Below are 15,639 nucleotides of genomic sequence, written 5' to 3' on the forward strand. Positions count from 1 at the left end.
CCCTTGAAAGTTTTCTACAATTTTCATTTTGGCTCAGGGAATTTGGTTTTGGTTTGGATTGCTAGAGCTTTGTTGGTTTGCATTTTGGATTTGGATTTGGAGCTCTTCTTCAACTATCTTCCATTACATTGGTTGCAGGTTGGAGTTCTTTACTCTTTGCATTTTTTGTTTTTACGGATCTATGCATGCTCCGTGTCTACAATGTTTTCTGGGAGCTGGGTAGAAAAAAATTCCATTCTATAAGGTTTAACATAGTTTTTTAGAAAATATTTGGGGAATGGATTATGTAGTTACAACATTTTATATATTTTTGTTTTGTTAAATATTTTTGGTTTCTTTGTGTTGTCATTACGACACTGGGTATGCATTCTATGTTGGGAGAACTCTTTTCTCCAAGTATTGTTTGTTGCAGGGGATTGCGCATTGTTTCTCATAGTCTCCTGGTTGTGCAAAGGTGTATTTTTCATTGTTAGTCTGGGTGATTGAGTTCTTTGTTAAGTTTCTCAGTGCATCTGGATTGTTTATGCCGTAAGCCATACTTAGCAATATCTTTGTCTATAGTTGGTTATTCTATACTTGGTTTATACCTGGTTGTTCATGAAGTCTGGGCGAATCTTTTCATATATTCTTAGAGGCTTATTGTTTGGACTTTGGTTTTATTTTCTTTCCGTAAGTTGTCTGATTTTTCTGTTTGTTTTTGGTAAATGCGCTAAATCCTCATGTATATGCTCTGTTTAGGCTTGTAAATGCGCTAACCTACATAATGTATGCGCTAGCAAAGTGGGCATAAGCACTGGAACTGAATGAATGCGTTGTTCCTATTAATAAATGTGGTGTTCCTATTAATAAATGCGTTGTTTGAAATGATATATGCGTTGCACTGGTTAACAAATGTGCGATTCTACCCAGTTTATGTGTTTTATTCTATTTTGCTCATTTTGTCTTGCTTTTCTAATTTGATTTTGGTAGCAGAGGCTTGTTCAGGGCATGTTGATGATTTCCAAATTGATCCCTGATCAAATTTGATATGTTTCTAATGGTTTTATGCTTATTTATCATTCCTATGTTGTTGTTGGTGGATTTTGCACTCTCTTCCACGTAGATGAGCCATGTTAGAGAGATGGGTGTATTGTTGTTTGAGCCAGCAAGTGAGTAGGCCTTATTGTAGCTTTTATTTGTTGTTTATGATAGATTTTTGATGGCCTTATTGTGGCCCTTGTTATATTTGTATGCCAAGAGGCTCATTTTGTATTACTTGTTGTTATGGCCATTTGTATATTCAAAAGTATGTATGGATGTATTTGGCTGCATGTAGATGTTCATGTTGTCATATTTCCATGTTGGATTAGAGCCTCTTGTGATTTATTTTATTTGGGCCATGTTAGGGGGAGTGGGCTTCCTTGTGATGACCGGGGTCACGAGAGATAGGTTTACATGAGGTTCCTTGTAAGGATGCATGGAGTCTAGACCAACAGGGCACATTGGGAGTTTACCATGATGTAAACAAGTGATAACATAATAATAAATTAATGGGATGGGTAAATAATTCACTAATCAAGATAATGAATAGTTGAGCCCCATGACTTGATCCTAGGGAGGATGTTTTAGGATAGGCATGAGAAGGCCATTGTGATGGCAAGTCAATCTCCCTTGATCTCTCATAGGATTAGATGGCTCCACATGTCCATCAGACTTATGCCTTGTGTTATAGTATTTGTTGTGTTAGAGGATGGCATGTGATGACATTCCACTCCTACATGTGTCCCCTTGTTGATTTGTGGATATGCCTTGTTGATATGTATCTATGACTTATTGATTTGTAAGCCTCTGGGAGTTTCTTCTTGTGATTGTTTGTGGTTGGTCCTAGCTTGAGAGTCCTTGTATTGTTTAGTCTTCTTTGGTTGTTAGGTGCCAGCTTAGGTCTAGAGTGTGTGTTGGGATCTTGTGTCATCTCCTAGCATGGGGGGTGATTCCTTTGGTTCCACATGGTCGGGTGGTTGGTGCTTTTCAACCATTGGGATATTCTTATGGGTTCTTCATGCGTGGATGTGAATTCTTCTCATTGTTGGAGCTTATGGATGTTCTTGTAGCAGATTTATGTAATGGATATCTTGGATTCATGTAATGTTTTGTTATGTGGAAGATGTAGATGAATCATGTATTACGAAGGAGCAATGCTCATGATGTATTATTCATGTAATTGTAATTGTATTGTAGTTGGTAACTTAGGATTATGACATGATTTGTAATAATGAGACTATGAGATGTATGGTGATGATCTTGTATAATGGAAGTAATTGATTTTCATGTACTTAGATGTTTGTAATAGAATGGATTCATGTGATGAGTTATTATATTGTTTAAATTCCATGGTTATCACTTGGGATGTAGATCAATGTGTAAAAGAAACTTAAGTAAATGGAATGAATATAATGTAGGAATTGTGGTTGATAAATTAATATCATGTTAGGATAAGATGTCATTCATGTGATTGCATTGGAAGTTAGGAAGTATGCATAAGATATAAGATGATTAAACCAAGGAAAAGCATTAGGATCCTTGCATCATGCATTTGGAACTCATGTTAAAGAATTGATCGTGCTAGGAATATGGATGCACATGTAGTATGGATAAGATAGATATGTAAAGTGGATTATGTCCATGCATTAAGTATTGAATTGTCATTATAAATGAATAAGATCTCATAGATAGAAAATGGATAAGGGATCAAGCACATTTGGATTTGGTTATAAAATGAATTTAAGAAAAAGGGATTAGTCTTGCATGGAAAGAGTAGGCATAACATGTTAGAGTTGAGTGCATCTCATAAAGGTTAACCAATCAAGTAGTTTCATATAATAATGAATGGAATTAAATAAGTTGCATTTGCATATGGTAAAGGATTAAGTAATGACTAGTGTGCAATTAAGGAGTAGAATGTTATTACTTGTGGTAATAGGCTAAGTAATGATGTTAAGATGCCCTAGAGAGATAGTTGAATGGTTGTGATGTTTATTCCGCTTGCGTATTTGGTTAATGAACTTATGTGAATGGTTTATGTTATTTATACTTAAATGACAATGAATGTTAATTCATTGTCTAGATGACATGATATGTAGCATTAGATGTTAATTTTTTTTATTATATCTTTTAAGTATGTTAGATGCTTGGTTTCTCTAGGGTATTTTGGCAAGCATTACAAGGGTACCCCCAACTCCCACTTCTTGTTGATGTTGGTCTCCTCCTTGAGGGAATCACTGTGGGTGTAGTCATTTTGTATGTGACCATTCAAAGGCTTACTGTCAAGTTTCTCCTGCTCCCATGAGAAGGGATTGTGCTCATTGGGATTGGTCACGACCTGCTAATAGGTGCTTTGCCTCTTCACTACCTATCAGTGGAGGAAATTTTGATTAGTTTGACTCCAACAAATTTCCTTGTTTAACTCTTGCCATTTCTTTTGCTCAAGTGGTTAATGAATTAACTTAAGTAGAAAATGCTAATAACGACAATGATGAATGAGATAGTCCTATGGTTATCTCAGACCCCACCAATGTATGAGCCATATGTCTGATCAGGATTCCCCTCCTCCTACTCATGCTCTAATTGATTAACTACTTATTTTATGTTTTCTACTATCTTACTTTCAACTCATGACCTATCTAGATATCAAGAATATGACTTCTCCCCCACTTCTTTTTAAATATATGAAACAATATTTTATAATGACACTATTCTTTAAAAATAATTATAAACTTAAATCTACACACAGACCAAATCCTAAGATCTTCCTAATTCTATTCCTATGTTATTAAATTTTCTTGATTTAATAAAATATCTAAAATTTGAAAATAATCATATATCACACATATAGTTGGCTAATTCAAAATTTTATAAGAACTGAAACTTGAAAAACGCATTCAGATTCGAATCTCAAACATTAAAACAGAAGAATGGGGGCGCCACAGGAGGTTGCTAAAGGAGCCGATGAGAATGGAACTCGCGACGCAACACCCACTACAAACATCTCCCATGCACAATTTCTCCTCTGGAAACAGCGCAAGGTCTCTTATATTTTATTTATATTATCGCATATTTCATCATTTAATTTTTTTCCTCAAGTATACAGTTTATTCTTGTTCTTGAATCTGAAATCAAATATTCAATACAATAGTCTCCCTATACTTGAATCTATTAGGCACAGTCAATTCGGTTGCAGTCTTTAAATGCCAAATAATAGATATGAATGAAAGAGATGCTGCGCTGAAATTGTTAGCGTTTTAACTTTAACCTATTCTTCCGGTATGAGCACTCATGCGTAATGCATTTAATTAAACTCGATAAATTTTGAACCAATGTAGTTTTATCGTAAAGATATATATTTTTTTATATAATTGGTCTTATTTAACAAATAGTTAGAAGCAAAGGCATCAAACAATACGTGCTCTGGTCGATTATTAAGTTTGCATGGTGATTGGCTGATTCTTCTCTTGTCAGTAGTTGACTACTGTCAGAAGCCTGCCATAAGGGTTTCCATCCTTGAGGTCATTTTGTCTCACTACCCTTTAAGCCAATCCCCAATTAAGTAGGGAAAATTCTCTTGCTATATGCACGGAGGTGATATTGTTGGGGTTTCAGAAGTTATAACGCTGCAGTGATGCCTCTTGCTATAAGGTGTAATCACGCAGTGATAATTATTGCAATCAGTTGAACCCCAGAGCTCAGCGCATATTGATTTAGAATTTCTCTACAAGGGCGTGCTCAATTTGGACTTCTTAGTAAGTCCGAGTTAGCATTTTGGCGTTGAGCTTTGGCACATCAAGATCAAGGGCAGAGAGGCAAGTAGAGTTTTCATATGATAAACTAAAGATGAATTCAATGCAGGCGGATATTAGGTTTCCACCAGTGGGAGAGCACCTGACCAATTTTAGCGCATTCATGGCACTCTCCTTATTGGGCCAAAAAGGTCTCGACTCAGTTGTAGCTTGCTGGGCAGTACATTTGCATATCTGGTCACCGTTACTGCATTATGACCATCTTTAAAGGGTTAGGAGTCTTTGAAATTCAAATATTCTTGGTTCTCGCTTCCAAGAAAGGGTTTCTACTTTTACCTCTTAGAATCTCGATTCGCTCGGGATGATAACACCCTAATGCCATTATTAAAAGTCAAGACAATTTTAAACTACAACAAATAAAAATACAATCCAAGCATTGATGCATTCATCTTTACCATGGATGCTGGTTATTAATCACTGCTTTCCAACCAATAACCCATAGGTACCGTATATTTGTAATTTTGTCATCCTCAAGATACCATTGCCAATGCTTTCGTTGACCAAAGATGAGAAGATCATGTTAGCATGAGTTTATTTAAGAATGTTTGTGCACATGTGCATTCTGTATTATAATTATTTCCTATCTTACAGTGTTGTATGTTGTGAACGATATTATGTTGTCTATGGGGTGATCGAGTAGCTAAAATGTGTCACACATCCTCCTTAGTTAGCTTATTGGGTCAAATGAGTAACTTATGCAATTAGTTATGTTGGTTAATTAGTCATCCTATGTTGGGATTATGACTTTACCCTAATTATCATGGGTGTCATTGTGAAGGAGGTGTCAATTATATGGAGAGTATTCTATTTGTTAAGATCTCAAGTTGGAGAATTGTGTGGTTTAACTTCTTCATTACGGAGTATTGTTTGTTTTTGCTCTAACTGAAGGGTATGCATTCTAAATTAGAGTATATTGAGTATTAGGGTATCTAGGTCCACAAACATCTCTAATGTTATGTGGCCTTTATTCTATTTCTGCAGATTGCTGTCATTATTCGGCACGTTTATGTTATTGGATGTTTGGATCTTGTGAAGTGGTATCAAAGCAATGATTTGTGCAAAGTGGGAGAAATATTTTGGATAGAACAGGATAATTTTGCTGATTTCTTTTTAAACAGCTTATATTGTAGAGAGTTGGTTTCCCATGACAGGTGTTACATTGAGGTGTTTTGCATGACAATGGGAAGTATTTTTTGAGAGTTTTCCAAACAGTGGCCACGATAAAACTTTTGAGCAATATGAAGGGAGCTATGGCTGTATAAAATTGGGTCTCTGAATCTGATTTTTGATGAACTTTTTTCAGTGTAGAGTTAGGGGAAAAGAAATCAAATTCAGAAACATTTTCCTTTGTCAATTTTTTTTTTCAGACAGTTCCCCCAAAAAAGAGGAATTCCAGCATCAAGGCATCCAAGCAAGGTAGAAAAGAAAACATTACAAAATCCTTCAATAGTCAGAAGAATGTTGCCCAAAAATGGTGTCTCCAAGAGCCCCCCTCCAAACTCAGAAAATTTTCCCCGTCCATCCATGGCAGCCAACGAAACTCCTTCCCCTCCTCCTCTTTTTTCCTCTAAAGAAAAACAAAAAACCTTGAAAGCCCTAATGTGTCCCATTTTTCCTCCAAAGAATCTAAACGATTTCCTAAAGAATCAATCTAAACCAAGGTAAAACTATTCAAATAAAACTGTTAAAACTAGCAAATAACATGCTATTAAACATTATTATAAATGGGTGATTAAACCCCAAACAAAAGTTCCCTACAAGATGATTTGTGTATGCATTTATACCAAACAAACTCCTCCCCAAAACTTTGCTTTGCCTCTAAAATCAAATTAAAATTATAAAGAATAACCAACACAAGAACACACATATGACGCCACACGGCTAGCAAACAGGTGTTCTTGTTTGCTTTCAGCCAAGGTGATTTGTGAATGCGCTAATCATGACAAATCTTATTGCTCCACTGTGTGGAGTGAGATGGGTAAAAGTGGACTTGACTATCCTCCCCCTCTCCATTGGCTGGACCTGTAATGCTTGCACACGTTAAATCTCATCATGAAAGACTGTAGCTGAAGTGATAAAATAAGCAATTACACTATTGAACCATCAACACTTTTAATCCATTCAATCAAGGAGAAGTCACAATCAATCAGCTTGGAATTAAACTATAATCTATACAATTAAATGCATCATTAAACACCATAAATACAGCTGATTTAAAATGCACATTTAGCCCCCTGTAAACTCACTATTCTTGCTTGAACATAAATTCACCATCCGGATACTCAATTCAATATAAAATCAAAACCACATATAATTAACTAGCTCATAAAATAGGTTAGTGAGGTAGTTAAATCAACACTATCCAGTAAAAATCAACTGCTTTTAGATTAAACAGCCATTCAGGTTAAATTGTTTTATATTAGTATATAATTATAAATCAATAATTCTCTTGATGGCTCAACAATCATCTGTATTGGACATGATCACATTCACTTCATCGAATGTGCTCATGCACAAGTGAACAGGACCAAAAGCAACATACAAAACAAGGGAAAAGGTTATCATATTCTAATGCGAGATGGGGTTGTAGAAGGTGATTTAGACAAACATGATTAGGCCTTATAGAATGATACACGGTTATTGTAGTAGAAGGGATAACATATTCAGACATTGTTGGGATCTATATTCTTGTGAAGAAGGGGGCAAAAGCAACCACAACACGGCTACATGTAGGTCCACTATGATTTCTTTTCACTCATCTTCCCTAGCTAATAAAAATGAACATGGTTTGGATCGTTCCATCCAGGCAGAAGAGGATTACTGCTGTAGTGAAAAGTCTTATGTTCATTAAAGATTGGTTTCCGCATTTGGGCACAAAATTTGATTCAATGGGGGTCATTGCTCCCAAGGCAAGACAATCTATTCAACGCTGGAATAGATGGATTCTAGAGCCATAGCCAACTACAATCTTCTGCAATACACTGATTGTCTTGTCTCACATCTTAAACATCATATACTTATTAACAACGAGTTGTAGCTTGATATATTCCATTCTTGTACAGAGCTTGTGAAATATTTCACTCAGAAAATTCAAGTTTGTGTGCACAGTTGCTAAATATTAAACTCGGAATTTAATTAGAACTTGCACACACTGTACTATAATCCATAGGCAGCAAATAATATTTGAAACAGTCCCAAGCCAAAGATGTTTGATTTATTCAATAATGGCAAATTGAGTCAATGATACAGACTTTTCTTAGGACGAATATATGCTAAAGACAGCATAAGAGCATATAACAGTCAATGTTTTGAATTCAAATCGCAATGCTGCCTGTTATACATACTGACTGTCTCCAGCAATGAATTAGTCTGACACAGGGTATTCGATATGATTCGTTGATCCTCCAGCGATGAGTAAATCTGAGCAATGTCTCCCTTGACTGTTGACGCAATGCACGCCTCCTTATGGCGTCAGATCTGCCTTGGCCAATATGTGGTGATTAGGTGCGTTGAAGTGGCATTGAACCTTCCAGCAAGCCTCCTGCTGTGCTATCTTCCCTCGATGAGTGTGCATCCTTTCCTTTCTTTCGTAGCTCCTGACTCCTTGGTAATGCTCTTTAGATTGGCATCCCAAGCAGCAATTCATGCTCACAGTGGATTCTCAAATAATTCTTGATGCCTTCAAATGAACTCCTTCACTCCATAAATAGGCGATGGCTAAACAGGTCGGCCTCAAGAGGAAAATAAACATTCTAAACAAGTCAGCCCAAAGAGAGCAATATTATTTAATACTTTTATAACAATATTTAATTATTAATTAATAAATAGTGTTTAGCAACACTTTATTATTGGGTGCGAAACAACTGTGATTATTTGGGGACATGATAGTCATCCCGTCCAAGATGTTGCTTGTCCTCAAGCAATTTTAAGTTTGGATGCTCAAAGATCTCCATGGGTTTCTCCATTTGACCAAATGCTCTGGAATGACCTTGTTTGTGTAGCGTCCTAAAATTGTGACACTTGCAATTTTGACTGCATTTGGGTCTTCACGATGGCGATGCAACACGGAACCTGAATGGAGACCCCGAAACTTGTTCATGACATCAAAAACTGCATTTTTCAGCACCCTGGCCTGATCCTCCTTGCACCCTGCTGTCCCTGGCCCTATTTTTGGGCCCGGTCTCTTTTGGGTCTCGGGTCTTTATGTTTGCAAATTGGAAAATAACATTTCCTGGTCGGCCTAAGGTCGGGAAAATCAGTCTATCAGCCCTAATTGACAAGTATATAAACTACATTTCCTCTCCCATTTTGGAAAGAGGGAAAAGGAAAAAGTCGGAAACGATATTCGAACATTCAAGCATTCAAGCATTCAAGCATTCCTTCAAGCAATTGATCATTCTAAGTCTCCATTCAAGGCTAAGTGTTGCATTCAAGACAAGGATTCAACCATTGAAGAGGAGATCACATACAACATACAACATACAACAACATTTACACCTTCGCATGTAAGAATACAAACATTCTTACAACAAGGTATCAGTACTTGTTTACATTACAAACATTTACATTTACAGCATTCTCATTTCTTGGTTAATTCCAAAACCGGGGTTTGACCTAAAGGCAAACCCCTCATCCCTAACCCCCCAATCATCCTCTCTTTTCTGTGTGTAGGTTGCAGGTACGCGGCTGTAATTGAAGATCTGGAATCCTTGTGCAGAGACGAACAGATCCACCTTCGTTTCGCGGATTTTTCGGAGGACCGTGTGCACGCCGGGCGCCATTGTCCCGTCAACTTTCGCTCAAATTTGCAGAACAGCACCGTCTCGACATTTTACTGCTAATTCCAGGTCCGCAGCTTCATCCTATATCCCTATCTCTGTTTATAAGCGAATCTTTCCTACTTTACATGCATTCCTAGTTCAATCAATCTTTCTACATTCTTTACAAAAGAGGGTATCCTTGATGTCACAACCCTTGAAACTCATATAGAATCCAATCTTGCATTGCGTGGGATTGGATCTTGTGGGTTTCAACCCTCTTTTGAATGTAAAGTCTCTCCTAAGTGAAAACCATCAACCCTAGTGACTCTCCTTTCTCTCTCCTTGGAGTTGGGGAGGGGAGAACGACTAGGGTTCGATTTTTTCCGCTTTATATTTTGGTGAACCCGACGTGAACATCCTCATTCTGATTATTCATGGTTAGATCTGAAAAATTTGCTTCCTTAATTACATTTCCATGTTTGATCTTTTGCAAATTTTAGAGGTTGATTGCATAAAAACCCTAAAATTTTCTTTTTAGTAATTAAACTTGTGAAATGTTTAATTGTTAATGCTTGTTTCAGATCTACCCTTCTATTGCAAATTGTCAATTCATATTTGTGCTTTAATTCTGAAAATTAAGTGGTTAAATGTCAAAACCCTAATTTTTAAAACCTCCTTGATTCAACCTTTGACTGATAATTTCATTGATCAAAACACGTCCAAATCGGCTGTAACTTTGGATTCCGCAATAAAATCACAATATCTTTCATCCTTGAAAATTTGGAAAAAAGTTGCGAGGACCGTGTGCACCCCGAGCGCCATAGTCCCCGACATTTTTTCCGAAATTTCGGGAGCTAGATCTTACTGTATTTTTCTGCTCAAATCCAGAATTTTGGCTGATTTTATCAATTTTAACACCTTCAAAATTAAAGTCAAAGTTGGTCTAGTGATTGCTTGGATTGAGGCTTCTAATCACTTAAAAAAAATTGTTGAAATTAAAATTCATATCAAAATTGTGTTCCTTACTGTCCTAAATCTGAAAAGTGTGTTGGCATTCATTCGAAATTTCAGTGCTTTATTCAAATTTTTACAATTTGTGACTTTTGAAATTAAGTGTTTAATTGCAACAACTTTGATTTCCGCTTTCAAATTTGAATTTTGCATGAAATCGAGTCAATTTTTAAATTTCAAAACTTGCATTGCTTTTAGTATTCCCTCTAAAATCATAAAATTCAAAATTTCAGTTTCCCCCTCTTTTTCAAAATTCAAATTTTACATTTTTTCAACAATCTTGGTAGGGTTCAATTTTGAGATTGCAACTTTAATTTGGCCTATCTACAGATCATAAAATCACTCAATTTTTTCAGATTAGCTTTAAAATCATCATAACTTTCATCCCTGAAAATTTCGAAAAAAGTTGCGAGGACCGTGTGCACTTCGTTCACCACGGTCCCTGACATTTTTTCTGAAATTTTGGGAGATTGTCCTGATTATATTTAACAGCTTAAATCTAGGAGATTGGCTGATTTTATTGAAATTTGCTACCTCTAAAATTCAAAATCTTCTCTCTCTCTTTAGTGCATGAGTTTTACGACAATAAGCCCTACTTACACTATTCTCGTTAGACGAAGCCTTAGAATTAAGTCTTTCCAAGGTGTAATTACCGAGGAGATGGAGCCTAATTTGAATGGCCTTTTTAACGAGGACATGGGTAATTCCTCCAATCCTCTTAATGATGAAGAAGCTCTCCATGAGGTTTCTGTAGAACAACTTTCAAAATTGGATAACCAATTTGATGATTTTCGACAATGGATGTCTCAAGAATACCCTGATAGCGAAGCTCTTTCACTAATTGAGGGTTTAAAATGTATGGTTCAAAGTGATAAGAATGGAATTGATATTTTGCGTGGTATTGCACACATTATGGATTCGAATGTGATGCCGATGAAAAGTTGTGCCGAAACCTTAGGTTATACACAACCTCCTACTCAAGTTAATCATTCTATTTCTTTGACAACTCCTATTGCTAGTATACCTACTTTTACATATAACATAATGACTACTTCAATACAAGACATTCCACCTATGATCACCAGTCATGGGGGCAATCCCTCTTCTTCAATCAACCCTCTTCCTTCATTCAATCCGACTTCTTCATTCATTCCTTCAATGAGTGTCCCTATTATATCTCCACAAATAAACATGACGCAAGGGGGCGATTCGTTTAATCATTCCATTCCTCCTTGTAGTGTTCCTCCTGTCCAATCATCTCCTATGACTAACTATCATAGTGTCCCACCACCTTACTCTCTACCTTCTTTCAATAACATAACACCTCCATCACAATCTAACACGTCTAATACGAACTCTTCGACTGAAGCGACCATTAACTATCTTGCACAAACTGTCTCTTCTTTACAGCGACAAATTGCCTCTATGAATCAATCTAAGTTTAGTGTGCCCACATTTGATGTTGCGAGCCCACTTTCTCTTGACATTGTTCGAGCTATCCCCCCTAAACATGTTGAAATTCCACATTTGGAGCTTTATAATGGTAAGGGTGATCCTCTAACACATGTTAAGACCTTTCAAACAATATGTACTGATTTTGCTTATGACCAAAGATTGCTTGCAAAACTGTTTACTAGAACATTAAGAGATAAAGCCCTACAATGGTATTGCTCGTTGCCTTCTTATTCTATTTCTTCTTTCGAACAACTTGCAAATGCTTTCATTCAACAATTTCAAAACAATATAAGTCCTAAAGTTACTTTGATTGATTTAATGCATTGCAAACAAGGTGTTAAAGAAAAAGTGACTGATTTCATTGGTAGATATAAGCATTTGTATGCTCAAATTTCTTTTCCAGTGCCTGACAATGATATCCAAAGAATCTTTATTTCTAATTTACAAAAAGATATTAGAGAAAAACTTCTGTTTTCTGAGTTTACTTCTTTCCAACAGTTGTGCGCAACTCTTCACAATTATCAACTAACTGTGAGTCAAATGGAACAAGCAAATCCTATGGCTCCGAGTGATAAGGGTGATAGTAGTCAACAACCATTTGGGAAGTTTAAACCGAACAGAGAGTCCATTAAATTCAATGAAAACATCATCAACAACAATGTGAATGCAGCATCAGGTGTGCCTCCTATTTCTAAGTTTTTCAAGAAAGAAAGAAAGTTAACTCCTTTGAATGAATCATTGCATAGTATTATGAATAAGTTATTGGAACAAAATGTGCTTACTCTTCCTCCTATAAGGCAAATAGATCTTGCAAAGATTAACTCACCCTATTTTGATAACAAATCTTTTTGTGAATTCCATCGTCATCCTGGGCATGATACTGAAAAATGTTTTGCTTTAAAGGGTAAAATTCAAGATTTGATTGATAATAATACTATCTCTGTTTCTGGTGTGAATGATAAAGGCAATACATCTGTAGCTCCTCCTAACCAAAATCTTCAGATTTTTACTGATCCATTACCTTCTCATACCTCTAATGCGATTGATACTACTGATTCCTCTGTCTCACCTGATGATTTGGTGTCTATGACTCCTAATGTGATTAACTTTGTGGAGCAGCAGAAAATCCCTAAAGAACCTTCCATCACCTTTGATTCTAGTGAAACTATCAGGGCACCTGATGGTCCTTTATATATAGTTGCAAAAGTCAAGAATACACCTTGTCGTGGAGTGCTTATTGATCCTTCTTGTATGGTTAATATCATTACTGAAGAATTTCTTTTTACTTTGCAATTGAATCAAGTGATCTATGATGAAACAAATGTGGTGGTGAAACTATTTGATGCAGTTTCTTCTCCTGCAATTGGTTCTATTACATTACCTATTGAGGTCCATAACAAATCTCTTGATGTAAGCTTTTCTATTATTCCATCGTCCGAACAATTTCGTGTGAAGCTAGGCTATCCTTGGCTATCTTCCATGAAAGCTATTGCTTCTCCTATTCACAAGTGTTTGAAATTTCCCCATAATGGTGAAGTTGTTACTGTCAATCATAGTCTCTTTAAACCAACTGAAAGAACTTCTAGCGTTCCTATTGATTACTTTTGGCCTAAACAATTCCAATCTCTTCCTTCGCGAAGTGATCATCTTTTTAAATCTTATCAAAAGTGGAAAAAAGATATGATCCTATCTCTAAGTGAACCTAGAACACCCAAACTTGACATTCCTATCGTTCTTGAGAAGGAAGTTCTTCCTTTGAAAGATAAAACCAATGTCTTTCCTCAAGAAGATTCCCTACCCATTCCTATGAATGTGAGTATGCCTATATCTAATAAACTTCCTAAAAGTAGACCTATACCTCCTCGTCATGATGGGCTTGGTCTCCTTCCTAAACCAAATATTCCTCCATTATATGGAGCAGTTCCTCCTCCTTCCTCTTATGGAGAGAAGAGACCTTCCTCTTCTCCTATTATTCAACCTAAGAGACCACAACCTAAACACCCAAGTGATAAGGATGAGAACATTCCTCCTCCTCAATCTTCTCCACTTCCTACTAAGACTAGACGGAATCGTTCTGCACGTGAACGCCGACGAAAGCGTCGTCTTAGAGCTCAAGCAGCTGCTTCTCAAACTTTGCAATCTCCAAAAACACCTTCAACAAGCATTATTCCATCTTCTCCAAAATCTCCAAAACATAAGATGCATGATGGTCTTGATCCTGTGCGAGTTAAAGACCCTATTTTTATAAATCTTGATGATGATATAGATGAAAGCGTTATTCATGATGAAAATGCTACTTCTATTGCTTCTGATAGTGAATATGAACTTGTTGATGTTGATAACCATTTATCTAACGAATTTTCTAAAGCACTTATCCTAGCTCCTAGACAAGAACACCGTGGCTTGGGATATGAACATAGCCCTTGTTTGGATCTTGTGATAGCTCCATCTGCTGTGTTGGATGTTCCTCCTCTAGCGTGTTTCCTACCTTCTCGAAATATTGATCAGCAAGATCGGGGGGTAGATGACGTGCTAGACTAGTTCATTAGCATAGTAGATTCTCTCCTCCTCTTTTGATTTTTTGTTACTTCTTCTATGTGTTACTCTCATTCTTCTATTTGTTGTCCTTAGTGTTGTCTACTTGAGGACGATGCAAAGCATTGAGATCTCTTTTGGTCTCTCTCATGTTGACTCAAAAGACACATGTGTTCCCTTCTTCTAGGTGACCTTCCTTGATTGGGGAATGAAGAACAATTATGCATACATACATATGATATACATGAATTATCATACAGCATACTGACCCCGAGGAAAGCGAAGTCACCTTGTGCTTTGTGTTTTGTGTCTATTATCCTTGGGCTTATTTCACACTTGGGGGCTAAATCCTTGTGATAACGTGCTCCTTTCCTTTCTCATTTCTTATATGTATCACTACCTTAAAGCAATCACCCCCGGTGAGGCGTGTGCGATCGCTTTAACGTAGGGGGGCATACATCCCGTCCATATCTTTTCAAGATACTTGAAAATTTCTTGACAAATTTAGCTTTGCCTTGAAAATTTTTGATATCTTTCTTGCATGACTCATAGTGAGGGAACCTTACTACTGACAGTCATGGTTCTCTCTCGTGATCTTCCCTTTTACTTTGTCAATCGAAGTCGTAAGATCCTTAGTCCACTGGGGGCTTGGTGTATCTTGCCTCCTTGACGTGGTGAAAGTTTTTCAATGTTGTTTCCTTTTACTTTACCGGAAGTATGAGCATACGCTTATACTCTCGCTAAAGTGGGGGCTAAATGTAGCGTCCTAAAATTGCGACACTTGCAATTTTGACTGCATTTGGGTCTTCACGATGGCGATGCAACACGAAACCTGAATGGAGACCTCGAAACTTGTTCATGACATCAAAAACTGCATTTTTCAGCACCCTGGCTTGATCCTCCTTGCACCCTGCTGTCCTTGGAGGTGGGACCATGGCGCCCAGCGCCCTGGTCCCTGGCCCTATTTTTGGGCCCGGTCTCTTTTGGGTCTCGGGTCTTTATGTTTGCAAATTGGAAAATAACATTTCCTGGTCGCCCTAAGGTCG

The 15,639-nt window shown here is 36.9% G+C and overlaps 1 protein-coding gene across 1 annotated transcript in view; it reads left to right on the forward strand.

Moving 5' to 3' along the window:
• Positions 1-3,884: 3,884 nt before the first annotated feature.
• LOC131071897 (uncharacterized) overlaps positions 3,885-15,639 on the forward strand; it is a 31,908-nt gene continuing 20,153 nt past the window's right edge. Inside the window, exon 1 of the mRNA XM_058007866.2 lies at positions 3,885-4,061. Within this exon, the coding sequence (XP_057863849.1) occupies positions 3,951-4,061 (111 nt within the window). The 5' untranslated portion in view covers positions 3,885-3,950. The remainder of the gene's footprint in view (positions 4,062-15,639) is intronic.

The sequence above is a fragment of the Cryptomeria japonica genome, chromosome 10, assembly GCF_030272615.1.
Source record: "Cryptomeria japonica chromosome 10, Sugi_1.0, whole genome shotgun sequence".
Classification (NCBI taxonomy): domain Eukaryota; kingdom Viridiplantae; phylum Streptophyta; class Pinopsida; order Cupressales; family Cupressaceae; genus Cryptomeria; species Cryptomeria japonica.